Source organism: Trachemys scripta, chromosome 11 (genome assembly GCF_013100865.1).
Source record: "Trachemys scripta elegans isolate TJP31775 chromosome 11, CAS_Tse_1.0, whole genome shotgun sequence".
NCBI lineage: Eukaryota > Metazoa > Chordata > Testudines > Emydidae > Trachemys > Trachemys scripta.
Window position 1 is genome coordinate 7,625,608 of NC_048308.1, and position 17,071 is coordinate 7,642,678.

General features: G+C 43.1%; 1 protein-coding gene across 2 annotated transcripts in view; it reads left to right on the forward strand.

The window, feature by feature from the left end:
- GLI2 (GLI family zinc finger 2) overlaps positions 1 to 17,071 on the forward strand; it is a 249,383-nt gene that overhangs the window by 206,559 nt on the left and 25,753 nt on the right. The window contains exons 1-4 of one of the 2 annotated variants that reach the window (XM_034786213.1): positions 4,569 to 4,657; positions 5,826 to 5,884; positions 6,948 to 7,161; positions 10,229 to 10,342. In XM_034786213.1, coding sequence (XP_034642104.1) covers positions 5,847 to 5,884; positions 6,948 to 7,161; positions 10,229 to 10,342 — 366 coding nt within the window. In that variant the 5' untranslated portion in view covers positions 4,569 to 4,657; positions 5,826 to 5,846. Of the gene's footprint in view, positions 1 to 4,455; positions 4,658 to 5,825; positions 5,885 to 6,947; positions 7,162 to 10,228; positions 10,343 to 17,071 lie in introns of those variants that run through there. The other variant, XM_034786212.1, reaches the window with a different exon arrangement.

Sequence of the window (17,071 nt, forward strand, 5' to 3'; positions counted from 1 at the left end):
AGTGTAAAACATACACCCAGCCTCATAGATCCTCTATCAGACCACTTTACACATCCCACAGTGCCTGGAAGATCTAAATTAGAGCAGACACTAATAAAATGCATATTACTTGATTTGTGCTGGAAAAGTCCCAGCCCAGCTTGCAGAATCTGACAGCTTCCAGCAGAGTTTTACACGGGGAAAAAAAAAAAAGAATTTACCTGAGTGCAGTGGAGGGTGCACTGAATGGTTGCACCAATAAAGCCAGAGCTTCTGTTGGACATCAGGACTTCTTCCCTCTACAGATTAATGGGGACCGATGGCTGAACCAGCTCTGTGGACATAAATCACTGGAAGGAGCAGCGAGAAATGAGTACAAGGCTTTTCTTTCTATTTAGTAATTTATCAAGGGAAGTGGCACATTAATAAACAGATCTCCCTTGAGGTGTGGGAGTAACAGAGATAAATATGACTGTCAAATGTGGCCTGCTTCCTTCTGTTACAGGAATAGAAGACTGTGGGAATGCAAATGCAGAAAACAATATCTATATCTGGATAGATATAATTTGTAGTAGAGTAGCACCTAGAGGCCCCAACTCAGAGTAGAGCCCGATTGTGCTAGGTGCTGTACAAACACATAATAACAGACAATCCTTACCCCAAAATACTTACAGTCTAAACAAACAAGGCAAATGATGTGAGAGGAAACAGAGGCATTGAATGACTTGCTGGAGGTCACACAGCAGCTCAGTGGCAGAGCTGGGAGTAGGAGTCTCAGTCCAATGCCCCAGCCATTTGACTATGCTGCCTCCAGTTTCTACATGGGAGTAACTAACTTTGGATCAAAACAACCCCAAACTTTAGGAATGTTCTGGTCTGGATCCAGATCCGAACCTTGAGGCTGGGGCCTATCTCCAAACCCAGAAAGTTAACATAAGCTATTTTAAAAAAATTTCTGTGTTAGAGATAGGTCCCAGCCTCATGGTTCTGATCTAAATCCAGATTGGAACATTCCTAAAGTTTGGGGTTGTTTGGATGCAGGATGTCTGTTCAGGCCCGAGTTTTAAGGGCCATCTGCAATGTTTGAGCTCCATATCCAAATTTGACAATTTTTGCTTCTGACTTTTTGGTTCTAGCCAATCTCTGCTTGTGTAGTTCATTTTTTACCTTCTCATCAGATCAGGAATAGCAGCACCATAGTAGACTTAACTGTTCAAACGGGTTAACACAGAGCTTCTTTCTCACAGAGGGTTGTTGTGAACCTAAAATTCATTTATCCTGAGATGTGATGTATATGAGTGCACCAATACAAAACAGTTAGGGGCACTAAGTGAAGTGAAATCCTACTACACCTCTCAAGGAAGGGTTAATGAATGACCAGCTGTTAAGATCTAACACACATCAAGGAAGCTGCAAGACACATTGGCTACATTGCTGCTCTGTCCCTCACTTTTTGTTACATCCCATCTCACCACCCCTCACCTATGTGTTGCCTGCAAGGCTGGGATCTTGTCCTCGTATTTGTCTGTAAAGTGCCTAACATACATTTGGCACTACATAAATAGTAATTGGTCCCCACTGATGCCCTAGCCCCAAGGAGAGGCAGGTATGGAAAAACAAGAGACCTTACCATCTGCCTGTCTATCTTAGATACTACAGCTATGGTAATGGGGGCCATATAAGTTCCTGAGTGCCTCACAGTCTTTAATGTATTTATCCTCATAAGCCCCCTGCAAGGTAGGGGCTCAGCAGAGACAGCTGCTGGAAAAGAAAGAATTGGTAGCGCTGCACTCTCACCTACTGAGGAAAGGGGCTTGAAATGCAGGTGCTGAATGCTGATTGGGTTTGTCACATGGACCTATTAGCAGGCTAACAGGAGCCTAGCAGGTAGTCATTTTGGATTACACGGCAGTGGCATCTTCTAAATATAAAAGCCTAGAAAAATAGGTGACCTACCACAGTATATATGCTGCGCCCACCACTTTCAACGTGACCAACAGTTCCAGATGTAGACAGGCCTCAGTCAAACATTTGGATCTGATCCTCTAATATTTTACAAAGCTCAGCCCCAAATTCTGCCCTGACTACAACTTGTGCGACCCCATTGATTTACGATGTAAGTCAGGGGAGAATTTGCCCTTCGAAGTCACATGTTCCAATCACTAATGCACCTAAGTGCTGGGCGAGTCCAAATTAATCCAGTATAAGCTCTCCACTTATTTCAGACTCCCACAACCAAAAACCAGGTAAGGTGGAAATGACTTCATGCCTGATTGACTGACAGTTGTTAATAGGGTCCAGGTCCTGGCAGTCCCCTCTGAGGGTAAGAGCCTGCACTTTGTGCTTGGGCTGTCAAATAGATTCTCTTAAAACTCTTAATTTACTTTCTAGGCTCCTGGAGTCTCACCTCTTTCATTAACTGGATGCTCAGCATTGTGCTAGTCTCATTTCATTTCCTTCCCTCCCCTAGACAAATGCACATACACAATTTCTAAGATTCTCCTTCTGCTCTGATGTGGTGCTATTCCAGTCCACTTCTCTTACTGCTAAGTCATTGAAAATCACCGTGTTCCGAGTAATCCTCAGGGGCTTTTTCCTTTCTAATTTTAAATTAATTTAGTGCTGGTGCAAGGTGTTGATTGACAGTCCCAGAGACTGAAGCTCTTTTATGTCCTCCAAGGACTGAAAGCAAGGCCAGCAGCTTCCCTACATTCACCCCGAAGCTTGGAGAGGATTTAGGGATCAGTGCAGTCTCCATCCCCATGCTGTACTTCTATCACTCTTGGTTCTTACACCTTGCCCATCACCCAGGTATCTACAAGTGTATTCACATGAACACAAGAAGCTCTCTACATCTCTCCCCCTTTTCTCATTCAGTAGAGCCCCTCTTCTGAGAATGCCAACAAGGGTGCCAACCGTTGCCCAGTTTGATGGGGTTTTTTGGTAAGAAAGATGCCCCTCTGCTAAGAATCAGGTCTCCAGCCCATTTAACATATGGCCCCAAACCATCGTCAGATGGGAACATTTTTTAACTGATGCTCACCTCATTTGGATCTGAACTAGTGACCAGAGCTGGTCAGAAATTTCTAAATGTTGTTGAAAAATGGAGGGGTGAAATCCATGATTGTCCCCTCCCCCCCATATTCCAGCCAGCTCTACTAGGGATGAGATGCACAAGGCATCATGTCCCATTATCATCCCTATGAGCCAAGCAGTCCCTTCTAATGTAAAATTTGAGGCGTATAATTTTGGAGGTGCCAGTAATAAGTAGTTCCATAGTTATCACTTTGTGCAGCAGGGACCTTAAAGCAGGCATTGAAAACCACTCAGTTTGGAAAGAAGAATGCCGTGTTTCTTCTGCAACCTTACAGCATCTATCTGTGAGTAAAGAATGAAGGAATAAATATATCTGTTAATTATTTTTAGGTACAAGTAATTAAAAATGGGCCCGCTGGAATCTCGTGTTTATCCAGGCTCCTCTAGTGAATAAACAGCTTGTCACTCACCCTGCAGACTCTTCATTTAGTGAAAACTCTAGCAATCGGCATTTCATCTGAATGAATACAAGTATTACTGTTATTGATATGTTAGTTCTTTGTACTGTGTATTGTATAGCACCTCCGAACCCTGTTATGGACCAGGTCCCCACTGGGCTAGGGGCTGTACAAACACACAGCAAGAAAACTGTCCCTGCCGCAAATTAGACAGCAGATCCTGCAGTCACTGCTAATGCAACAAGGGCCTCACCCAAAGTTCATGCAAGTCAATGGAAAAACTCCCATTGATTGAAATGGACTTTGAGTCAGACCCCAGAAGCCCCTTACACGGAGCATGTGCACGATTGGGCCCTATTTTTTTAAGAAAGTGGTAGCCTGACACTTCTCTCCCTTGCACTGGTGAAGCCACTGAAGTTATGTCAGTGCACAAGTGAGAAAGTGATAATCCATGCTCAGGACTTATTGGCCCTGATTCAGCAAGCTACCCCATCAACCTCAATGGGATTATTCACATGCTTAAAGTTAATCACATGCTTATGTTCCTTGCTGAATGTGGGCCTCAAGAAGAGCCTGTGTGGTGGAATCAGACGTCCTGAGAGCTAGAAAAAAAGGCAAAACCAAAGGCTGCCTCTGAGTTCAGCTGCCTCAATCAAGAATCCCCATTATAATTATTGCACCTGAGTCCTGCTTCTTCTCTTCCACAAGAATCACTGTCATGGCAACAAAAAGAATTTTTCTGTAGTGTCTGTGAATCACAGAGTGAGTGTGTGTGTGTGTGTGTGTGTGTGTGTGCGCGCGCACGCACACGCAACTCTTCCATGTGTTCCCATGTCAAATCCCACTCCCAGCGTTAAAATAAACGTTACATGGCAAGGTTCTGTGCTGTTAACTGCTTTCATTTATTCTCCCTATAAAAACTGAAACGAGTAGTGCCTGCTTTTGTCTAACTAGGCACACTTTTTTTTTTTCTTTCCTACAGTGTCAAGATTTTCAAGCCCAAGGGTTACTCCGAGATTAAGCAGAAAGCGAGCCCTCTCCATATCCCCGCTGTCTGATGCCAGCATTGATCTTCAGACAATGATCAGGACCTCCCCGAACTCCCTGGTGGCTTATATTAATAACTCCAGAAGTAGTTCCGCTGCTAGTGGCTCCTACGGCCATTTATCTGCAGGGGCAATAAGGTAAAGCAGTTCAAGCAGCTCCATTTAGACTTTTGTTTCTTTGATCTTGTGCCTATATAATTATTCCATTGTCTGAACTAAAGTTGTAGAAAAGGAACTTTTTAAGCTTTGGCCGTCTAGGATTGTATGGAATCTTGTTCCAAAAATGTACATTGGGTCTGCGTTGTATATTAAAATGAAACCTCTCTTTGATTTCATGCATGTGGAAGGGTAATCTACATTTAGCCTGTTTCTTCTGCAATGGTGGATATGATGGTACTGTAGAGTGTATATATTTTTACTGGGAGGGAATATTGGTTGCCAGATTTTTATTGATAATATGTTCAGATCTCTTTGCAAGCAGAAGAAAGGCTAAATTCATCTATTAAAATGTTTGCTGTGAATGGTTTGACTGGCCCTATTAGGAAATCTCACATCTTAGAAGACTACCTCAAAGTATCGCCAAATGTATTGGTCAAGATTTTAAAAAATTAATTCCTGTGTGGATTTAGGAGCCTAACTTTAAACACTGATTTTTAAAAATCTAGGCTTTTGAGTGAAATTCTGTTCCATCCTTAATTAGAAAACACTTCCCTTAAAGGAACAAATGTTGTCAGCTCCTCGAGTGGTTGCTTAAGGCAGTTTTCACTCTATAGTATTATTATTTTTACCACTGAGAAGTTAGGTATGGTTTTTTCCCTATTAATAATGTCATTCTAGACACCTAGAAAGAAATGTAAGAGTTCATAGAAGCGATGCATTCCTAAAAAATGATTGATCTTATTGTTAGTAAAAAGTTAGACATTAATTGAAAAGTTGCTTTGTCAGGTAACATTTTTGAAGTACTAGCTTTAGGAAACCTCAAGAGTTTAACTATTCATCATACTTATCATCCCACTGTTCCCATGAGTTCTCCCCATCTATTGTATCCACTTCCAGTCTCTTGTCTTATACTGTTTGAGCCTGTGTACGTTGCTTAGAACAACGGGGTCCTGATCCTTGACTAGTGGCCTCTAGGCATTACCACAATAATAATAGTAAATTTAGAACCATTTAATATGTATTTTACAAGGCATATGTTAAATCTTAAGAATGTTAAGTGTGTGTCATACATAGAAAACAGTTTAACGGCTAATAAATTGTGTACAGATTGACTTTTTTTATTTTTAACCACTTAAAATTTCATCAGTGGCAGCAGTGACGCAAATTAATGCATCTCACCACAGAGGGATGGTCATATGTTATAAAGTGAGTTTTCTGATGGTTCCATTATATAGAACAGTTGCTCTACAGTAACCTGTCATCAGCTCTTATTATGTCATTAACCATTAACATTTATTTTGCCACAAGGGCTTTTTAACAGGGTAGTGACTTCGGCCTTTGCTTTTTGGTCATGCTGTCATTAACTGGTTTAGAATAGAAGCAGCCTTAATTGCCTAGTCAAGTTTATTATTTAAAATAAAAACATGAACATACTGCTAATTAAGGCCCAATCCTGCAAGCACTTGTGCCTGTGGGTAATTTTGCTTGTGAGCAAAGTTACAAGTATATAAATGTTCATTGGATCAGCCCCTAAAATGCCAGATTGACAGCAGCGGAATTAGAAGAACACTACCAGTAAAGTTGGCAGTTCTGATGGTAATTTTTATGGCGTGTCTACTACATCCTGGTCTGAAACCAGACTGGTAACCAAATAACCATTAGATGGGAATGATTTCTGGCTATGAGTGATCTAAACTGGGGTTGAACTAGTGACCTGCAGAAGAAGGGTTACATATTTTAGTAGTCCCGTGAGACATCGTCCAGCTCAGTTGAATGCAGGGTACATTTCATATTTTTTAAATATGTGAAACTGATTGTTAAATGTTCCCTCTTCAATTTGTGCCTGAGAGCCAGGTGACTTCACTTCTGTATTAAGAGTAGCGTAGCCACAAGCTTGGGAAGTTGCAAAAGAGGTCTATCTGGAAAACCCTTGCATTGTTGCAAAGCAAGATGTGTGGGGTTTTCCCCCATTGTAATCCACTGTTTTCAAACAACTGACAAAAAGAAATCTCTAGCAGTATTGTTTATGAATAGAAGGGGTCCATAAATATACCAAAGTATAGATGAGACCAATACTATCGGTGTAAAAAATATTCCATGGTGTATATCATGGAAGATTAAAGAAAATCTAGTTTCCCTATTTTATCCTCTTTCCCATAATCAGCGGGAAGTTCTACCCTTACTCCAATCACTAGCCAAGGATTTAATTCATTTTTTAAAATAACTTCTCCTGGTAATTTTTCCTCCTCTATTTGTATATTTATTGCAGTCCAGCATTCAGCTTCCCCCATCCCATCAACCCAGTGACTTACCAGCAGATCCTGAGTCAACAGAGAGGCTTGAGCTCAGCATTTGGACATACACCACCTTTGATCCAGCCATCCCCCACGTTCCCTCCACGACAACACATGGCAGTTATCTCTGTCAACCCAGCTCCCGCTCAGATCAGTAATAACAGCAGCTGCATCTCTGACTCTAACCAGGTAGGAGCCAGCTCAGGTAATGTGATGTGTTTAATACATCCAAGCAGTGAAATTTAGCTGCTTTTGAAAAAGCGTATCCATTAAAGCTGATCAAATAAGGCCTAATTTTCAGAGGTTCTGCGCATCTGCAGCTCTCATTGACTTTAGTTAGAGTTGTGGGTGGTCAGCACATCTGAAAATCTGAGCAAAAATTAAATGCATTCAGAATTTTTCTTGGTTTAAGTTATCAGGCCATTCTGCTCATGTATCCAGTGTTCATCAGTGCATGTCCCATCCAGGGTATCAAGCAGTCTCATCATTCTATAAATGTGGTCTAGGGGGGAGCAAAGACGCATGGATGGGTACAACAAGTAGACCACTTAGGGGGAAACTTGGCCCCATTGATGGCAAAACTCCCATTGATTTCAGTAGGGCCAGACTTTCACCCATAATGTGCATGGTGACTCTGTTATTCATGTGATTGGTCATCTTATGTTTCAGGGGTCTCAAACATATGGCCCGCGGAGTTATTTCCTGCGACCCGCCATAGGTGCTGACTCCACTGGCAGCCAAGCTCCCCAAACCCTCCCTCCCTTCCTCCCCCCCCCGAGCATGCCGCGTCCCCGCTCCTCCGCCCACAGCCCAGCGCGTCCCACCGCCAAACAGCTGTTTGACGGCGCTTAGGACTTTCCAGGAGGGAGCAGAAGGAGCAGGGACACAGCGCGCTCACGGGAGGAGGCGGAGAAGAGGCAGGGCCGGGGTAGGGATTTGGGGAAGGGGTTGGAATGGGGGCAGGGAAGGGGCGGAGTTGGGGCGGGGACTTTGGGGAAGGGGTTGGAATGGGGGTGAGGAAGGGGTGGGAATAGGTGGGGCGGGGTGGGGCCTCATGGAAGGGGTGGAGTGGGGGCGGGAGGGCGGGGGGCTTTAACTGAAATAATTCTAAAAGTAAATGAGTGTTATGTTGTTTGAGTGAGATGCATTACTGAGTGTTTATATTTTATTAAAACCCCTCTTTGCATTACAGTTTTTAAAAAGTTAAGACATTGGCTTTTAATAGCATACTATATTACTCTTCATTTTTTTCCCATTTTTGACTATATTTTTGTATCGTTGTATGAAAAGTTTTCAGTGATGCAGCCCTTGGGCCAATACACTAGTCCTCATGTAGCCCTCGTGGTGATTTGAGTTTGAGATCCCTGTTATATTTTCTACTCCCTGACTGGATGATGAAACTTTTCAACAGGAGAGTGACAAATAGCAAACAGCAAACATCAGATGTAACTACAAAGCATTTTTGTGACTGTGAAGCAGCCATATGCATATTTGCAAATAACGTATTATGACCCTCTAGGGCCTTTATTCAGCAAAGCACTTTGCCGTATGTATAAGTCTATTCCTATTAGCGAAACACTTAAGTTCTTAGGTTCCATTAAAGTTAAAGGGACATAAGCACATGCTTAAGCGCTTTGCTATATTGGAGTCTAACAGCAGTGAATCAAATTGAAGTAGTTTTTTCACCAATCTGCTTTTCCTTTATTTTACCTGCTCCTCTGCTAATGTTGTAAATCATGCAGATGTTTTTAAAACCACCATATTCTTTCCCTCACTGTGTTTGCTAAGACACAGAAAGCAAAGCATCTTAGGACCGGTGGTCACATCAGATCCCAGTTTCCCTTTTGTGCTAAAGAAGGGGCTGGTTTTCATTTTAGAAATCCAGCCTAGAGGAATTTTTACCACCACCACCCCCGCACACACTTTTCAAATGACATTGGGAAGACATTTGTGAAATGGGCTCTTGGTCTGAGTGTAAATTGTATTGATTTTATTGTCCATTTTATAAACTTGTGGGCCCAATTTTCATAATCAGCCATACACATTGTATGCACAGGCACCAAACATATGTATACTTTGAGTACACACACCAGCTGAATATTAGTGAGTACACATGGCATATTTTTAATAATTTTCGCTTCTTACTCTCAGTACTTGGAAGTTTAAATGACTATTGTGTCACTACCAAAAGAATTATTTCACTCCATTACATACCCATTTCAGTTTGTTATTGTATTTTATTGTTCTGGAGTAGACTGTCCAGATTGGTTTATTATTCTGGAGTATGTCATGGGTGCTGGACTGCACACTCTGGTTTGTTATTGAAGGGTTATTTGACTGGTTTTGTTTTCTTCTGCTTTATTTCATTCCTAACAAATTGAGTTCCAAAATTAATGTAGGAGATGGAAGTGGAGTGTCCGTTTATATAAATACTGTACGGATCTTGAGTAATTAACAGCAATGTCATTACAGTTTTAATACATCTCTACCCCGATATAACGCTGTCCTCGGGAGCCAAAAAATCTTACTGTGTTATAGGTGAAACCGCGTTATATCGAACTTGCTTTGATCCACCGGAGCGTGCAGCCCCGCCCCCCTGGAGTGCTGCTTTACCACGTTCTATCCGAATTCGTGTTATATCGGGCTGCGTTGTATCGGGGTAGAGGTGTATTCTAATTTCATTGACTGTTGTTTGTGTGTGTGTCACATTGTGCTTTTTCTCTTGTAGCCTCTCTTATTTTTTTCTGGCGCACAGCCAAGTGTGTACACCCTCTCATGTACACACACAGTATAAAGAAAACACCACATGAAAGCAGAATATAGAAGCTATTTGGTTTCTTACCATGTTATTTCATCTTGTTTTGAGAAATAAACCATGGCTTGTTCTTGGGGTGGAGGGGTGGCAGTGTGGGTGTTAATCAACAATTGGCTAAATTTGACAGGGTCTAGATAGTTCTGAAACTGAAGCAGTGGCTGAGAGGGGAATGGCATCAGTAAATATGCCCAACTGCTTTTTTCAGGCCTTCCCTCTTTCCTTTATTTTTTCCCTCTCTCTGTGCACACTCCAAATGGGTAAAATTCACCCAGTGTAGACATCCAGCACTAGATCTGTGTCCTGGGCAGGTGACCCTGATAACCAGCCCAGTTCTTTTTCCGTACCAGTTTGCCATAAACTGGTCATGATGTTAGGAGGCTGTATTGCATCATTTTTTCTTCAAACCCTAATGCCACATCACCCCCAATTTTTCTTTCCTAGAACAAGCAGAGCAGTGAGTCAGCCGTGAGCAGCACAGTCAATCCAGTAATTCACAAGCGCAGCAAAGTCAAGACTGAAGTTGAGGGTATGCCACCAGCTTCCCCAGCCACACAGGTAACCCTCTTGGCACATATTGTCTTGTCAGCCTGATGCAGTGTGCTGATGGGTCTGCATTGTCTTTGGGAACAATATTCACTTCGTGTTTCTCTGCAATTTGTAATGAGGCATCAAAGTTTGCAAGGCAACTGAGCTGATCTCAAATAAAGAGACCCAACAGGAGCAGGGTTTCTGTGATTGATTGAGGGAAGCATTATATGGGTTTGTGGGAGTTGGATTCCTGGTGCAATTGCCCAGAAAGAAAGAGAGAAGGATGGACTATTTGAGTCCTGGTAACTTATAAAAATTATGCTTGACCCTTCTACAGTGCAAAGCAAGCAATATTGATGCCTCAAAGCAAACATAGATTACGAGGAAGTCTTGCATGTAGGTAGAAAACTCTCAGAAAGGGCTTCTTCTCTCCTGAGTATAGAATTGCTCATAGCATCATTCTTTACATCACTGTCACAACATTTGACACTGAGAAGGGCCCACAGACCTTTGTTTTCTTTTCAGAGCTCTGCTATTGCAAACTGTTTAATGGCTGACAATATCCATCTGACTGTCCTTTATCACACCTGTAAACTATCAGGAGTGCTCTGGGCACTTCATTTTCATGAAATATTACGCTGTGTTATTGTCAAGCGAAGAGAAGAGTTCATGACAAATTCCTCTTTCTGCACTGGTTCAGAAGCAGGTTTCAGCATGATGCATGGGGACAGCAACTTGTGCAATCATCTGGGGGCTGGTAAAATTGATGAAGATAGCATATCAGGGAAAGATAAACATGCTGTAGTCAGCACAATTAGGGCAAAGAGGCATCTCTCTTGAGCTTTGAGTTTAGGAGTGCAACAACACACAACAGCAGAAAGCACACGACCTAAAAAACCAATCTGGCCGCCCCCCAGGCTAATAAGGCCGCATATTTATTTCTTGTAGTAAACGAGAAAGAGATCTGAAAGAAATTTCCTGCCTTCCCAAGCATATGTATCGGATGAGCCCTGGGAGAGACTACTGCACATTTACTGGCACCATCCTTCTTTAATTACATACAGATTTTGAGAGGTGCATGCCCAATACCAGTGATCACATTTACAGAATCAGGGGGAATACCAATGCAATTGTGTAGGTTTATTTTTCTTATTATCTGACTCACAGTGTCTTGTGACTGAAGTAAGTACCCAAAAAAGAGAGGAATTATGTAGAGTGATACAAGGAGATTTAATTAGCAGTAATTAGATTAAATTAACAAAAAAAAATGTAGGCTAGGTATTTGGAAACCGTTCCTAATGAGGAGATCTGTGGCTCAGGCTCCCAAGAGAAGTGTAGGCTCTATGGCTTGAAGCATTAAAAAAACTGATTGGACAAACTATTGGAAATACCCTGTAGGGGGCAATCTTGCCTTGGCAGAAGGAATAGACTTAGATGACTCAGTAGAAAAGGGACCTGTTTTTCAGCAGGTCTGAGCACTCACAACTAGAACTCCTGGAAGACTGGAACTTCCATCCTGAAGGCAATGCTGATATGTTGACATTGGTTGTTAACCCAATCCAAATCAAAAATTGCATGGGGGGGCGGGGGCAGAATGAAAAGTTCATAGATTCCAAGGCCAGAAGGGATCACTGTGATCATCTAGTCTGTTCTGCTTTATAACCCAGACCATAGAACTTCCTCCAAATAATTCCTAGAGCAGATCTTTTAGAAGAACATCCAGTCTTGATTTAAAAATTCCATGACGCCACCACAACCCATGGTTGTTTCGGTTGTTAATTACTCTCACCATTAAAAATATGTCTTATTTCCAGTGAGAATTTGTCTATCTTCCACTTCCAACCATTGGATCATGTTTTACCTTTCTCCGCTAGACTGAAGAGCCCTCTATTAAATATTTGTTCCCCATCTAGATACACACAGACTATAATCAAGTCACCCCTTAATCTTCTCTTTGTTAAGCTAAATAGATTGAGCTCAAGTCTATCACTATATGTTGATTTGGAAATGTTGCATTTTGTTTCAATTCAACATTGGCCAGCGTCTACTTGAGCTGCTCTGGTGGGTGCCTCACGCCCCATCATCCCCACCATGGGCCAGACTCCCCAGCTGGATATCTCCCATCATGCACGGCAATCCTAGCACTCCCATAATGTCCAATGCCCTTTCAACCACAGGGAAAGCAGCAGTGCAGTGTGGGAGATGTAGTCCAGTCAAGGAGCCCAGCTCATAGATGAGAATGGGGGCATGAGAGGCCATGGCAGTTCAGTCAGTCACAGATTAATATCTGACTGACCCAAAATGAAATGTTTAGATTCAGTTGGAGAAACTGAAATATTTTGATTTGAGTCAACCCAACCTGAACCGAAATATTTCATTTCCGCTTTCCTGATAGAAAATCAAAAAATTTCAGCAAACACTGCATTTGTCAGAAACTGCATTTCCGACGGGGACTTGGGGGAGGGGGGAGTACAGGGGACATTTAGACAGAAAATTCCTGACTAGCTGTACCCACAACTCCAGCTGAAGTTAATGGGAACTTTAGGTATTCAGCACCTCTGAAAGTCCTAAGACTTTTCCATCTCTGATTTTGTACAGGCCTCTGATAAAGATTCTACCTCCCTCTCAGAAATTGTTCTGTAACTTGCAGCAAATTTCTGTTATCAGAGCAGCCTTTTCCAAAGAACAATCAAGGGCTAATTAGAACAAATCTCTCCATGCATGAGTTGTAAAAAATGTACATAAAAGTCACACCTGGCATGTGATATCATGACAGCTGCTTTAATAATAATACTTGATTTTTTATGTAGCACTTCTCACCTTCCAAGCTCCGTACAAGCATTAACTAGTTAATCATCACAACACTCCAGTGGATCTTGAGAAAAGGTTTGAAAGAGGAGAGGGTGGTGGCCTGATGGTCCCTTCAGGCGGGGTGTTCCATGTTGAAGGGATAAGGCGGAAGATACTGTTATAGCAGCTTGGGAACAATGGATAAAGAAGGGTTCAAAGATGGACTTGGTGGTGGAGCACGGGATGGAGACAATGTGATACTGGTCAATAAGTGAGAAGTGGCAGAGACATGAGGAGCTTTAACAATGAGGACAAGAAGCTTGACATTAATATAACAGTGTAAGGTTGCAGCATATCATCCCTTTTCAAATGAGTATGCATTGGTCTCCAGTAAAATCATGCTTTTTCCTTAGTATTGTTCAGTGAATAGGGCACTAGAGTGGGAATCAGAAGACCTGAGTTCTGTTCCCAACTCTGCCACTGAGCTGCTGGGTGACCTTGATCAAGTCACTTCACTTCTCTGCTCCCCTCCCACCTTTAGGGCTTGCCTACATGGGGAAAGTTACAATTATAATTTTACCACTGAAATTATAGCATTATAACTCCACACATAACTACTCATTCTGGAATAACCGTAGTAGTATAATTATGCTGGTAAATTTCCCCATGTAGATAAGTCCTTAGTCTGTCTTGTCTACTTAGATAGTAAACTCTCCAAGGCAAGGATAGTTTCTATATTTGTACAGCGCCTAACACAGTGGGGCCCTGATTTGAGTTGGTGCCCCTAGTTGCTACTGTAATTCTAATAATTATAACAATCTTCCAGGCCTTGTTCCATCATATTGAACTGATCTTCTTTCAGGCTGGGATTTCCAAATGAGCATGAGGGAATTAGGCACCCAGCTCTCACTGAAATTGAGTGGGATATGGGCACCTAACTCCCTTAGGTCCAGTTAAAAATCCCAGCTTTCATGAATATCCCAGGCTGTTCTTTAAGATCTAAATGGGACAACTATTCAATTTGCCCTCCATTTAATCTTGCAACAGTGGGAGCTAGAGCTGTCTGTAATTACCGACCTCATCTGAGTAACACCCTTCTTTTAACCATTAGGAACTCCCCATTCGTCATCTTAGCATCTGCACAACCTGCCTCAGGTGGCACGTGACCAGGACTTTGGTCTGCTGGGTGGATTGTTAGCTTCCCTGGCCCGGGCCAAGTACTGATGGAGAGCACGACATGATCGCCGATCCATGCCCCCATCCCAGTTCATGCCTGCATATGGCAGCAGTCTGCGGAAGACATCTCTTTGTTGCCACATTCGCTGGTTTGAATGCTGCTTTAGCTGGGTTTTAGCACTGGTGTTGAGTTAAACTACATATTAGAATCTGTATCCGGCAAACACTTATTATAATGCCCAAAACCCAAAAAGCCAGCAGTTGCCCTTACTAAGAGGCTTCACTTTACTCTAAACATTAGAATGAAAACAGTAAAATAGATGGTTTGTTTATTTCCAAATCTCAGTACCAAACACTTGTAAGTATGTAAGGCCGAGCAGTAAAAAGGCACACTGCCCCCTATGGTAATCTCCTTCCCCATGTAAACCTGTTGATGTGGGATCATAACAATCTAATTCATTATTGAGTAAAATCCATTCCTGTGCAAAGGCCAATGCCCTACTTGACATGCCTTTTAAATTTTACCCTGTTATGAAATTCTGGTACCAAAGAGCCCGCTACATTATAAGGCTGTTAAATTCCAATGTATCCTGATGGGAAGCTTCTCCTTGGCTAAACATCTAGGGCAAATTCCCAACATCCTTACTAAATTGTTAGGCCAAAGCCCTGTCGTTCTTTGAAGTAAGGACTTCAGCATTTGGCCTCTCCCTTTGATTTAACTCTATAATGCAAAGGGCCCAGTCCTGCCATTCTGGTGCCGGTTTGACTCTCCCTGAACGCCGGCGCATGTGTGGGGAGCTGCAGGATTAAGCTTTTTGATGCCCATCAGCTTTCCCTTCCCTACTTACATTGTTGAATGTTTGTTCCTCCCTATTCAAACAGGGTCTGACTGTAGATTTGCTTCTTTGTCCCCTCCAATTAGTTTCGTGGCTCTTCACCCTTTCTATGCTAGAAAGTGCAGAGAAGTGTGAAAAGGAGGTTTTTTTTACCTGACCAGAAGTAATTAGAAGCCGCTGGCTTTGGTTTCAGTCTGAACCAGTTACATTCAACCCTTCTGTTTCTTCTTGTCTGTGACAACTTTCTGCAGGGCTGAGATCTGTGCAGCAGGCTCATTTCAGCTAGAGATGGGCCCCAGCCACGCAGCCTAAGGACTGGTGGGTTCGGTTTTAGGGGGTTGGGTCAGGTCAGGGATTGGCAACCTTTGGCACGTGGCTCACCAGGGTAAGCACTCTGGCGACCAGGCCGGTTTGTTTACTTGCCGCGTCCGCAGGTTCGGCAGATCGTGGCTCCCAGTGGCCACGGTTCGCCGCTCCAGGCCAATGGGGGCGGCAGGAAGTGGCGGCCAGCACATCCCTTGGCCCACGCTGCCTTCTACCCCCCCATTGGCCTGGAGCGGCAAACCGCGGCCACCAGGGGGCTTACCCTGGTGAACCTCATGCCAAAGGTTGCCGATCCCTGGGTCAGATCCATGCTTGATTTAAACCACATACAAAAACTCTCCTTTGGGATAAAAAGCACCTGTAGCTTGGGGGGTTTGAGGCTCACACTTAACTCGCTCTGGCTGAATGCTCTAAGAATTATTTTGGGAACATTCTGTGGCCTGGGTTATACAGGAGGTCAGACCAGATGATCATGATGGTCCCTTCTGGCCTTGGAGTCTGTGAATTTATGAAATTCCAAAGGATGAGGATCTTTGTGGCAAGTTTCTGTTGCACTCTTTGTCCCAGTGAACATGGTTTGCTGATGTTAAGTGCTGCAAAGATAAGACCAAATGAAAGCATGGCCTGCCTGTCTGCCTGTCTTAGCATATATACACACATGCCCCATGCCCATACAGCATGCTCCACCGAAGGCAATGAGAGGTAACTCCTGGTACTGTAGTTTCCTGTAGCACAGTGGTTCTCAAACTGTGGGTCAAGACCCCAAAGTGGGTCACAACCCCATTTTAATGGGGTTGCCAGGGCTGGCTTAGACTTGTTGGAGCCCAAGGCCGAAGCCAAAGTCCAAGACCCACTGCGCAGGGCCGAAGCTAAAGCCCAAGAACTTCAGCCCTACGCATTGGGGCTCGGGCTTTGGCCTCAGCCTTCCCACCCGGGGTGGCAGAGCTCAGGCAGGCTGAAGCTTCGGCCCCACTCCTGGGGTCATGTAGCCCTTTTTGTTGTCAGAATTGGGATGTGGTGCAATTTAGTTTGAGAACCTCTGCGTAGCATTATGTTCCCTGGTAAATAGTTGCTTCTGATTGTCACGTTCCAATGAAAACAGACTGTGTACCACCACTCTGTGTCGTGCTGGAAATGACTGCGATACACATGGCTGCTACAAGGCCTGTGCGCTAAATCATCATTACACCTTAATTATAATAATTTGCATTTACATAGTGCTGTAGATGTTCAAATCACTTTGCAAACTTTAACTATTCAGTCCATGTAATACTGCAGAAAGATAGAAAATTTTATTTCCCTCATTTTCAGATGGGGAAACTGAGGCACAGAACGGTTTAAGCAACTTGACAAGACGTCAGGATTAGAACTTGGAAGGTTTCTAACTGGAGGCTCAGTTGGCTGTATCATGCTAGTGGACTAAGCATGGAGTAGAAGCCAGAAGTTCCTGAGTTCTACTCTGACATTGACTCAATGTATGGTCTGGTCAAGTTACTTAAATGCTCTGCCTCAGTTTGTCCTTTGATAAAATGGGTATATGAATATTTGCCTACCTCACAGGAGTGTTTTGAGGATTAATTAGTTCGTGCCTGTAAAGTGCTCTAAGGATGTAAACCATTGTATAAATGCT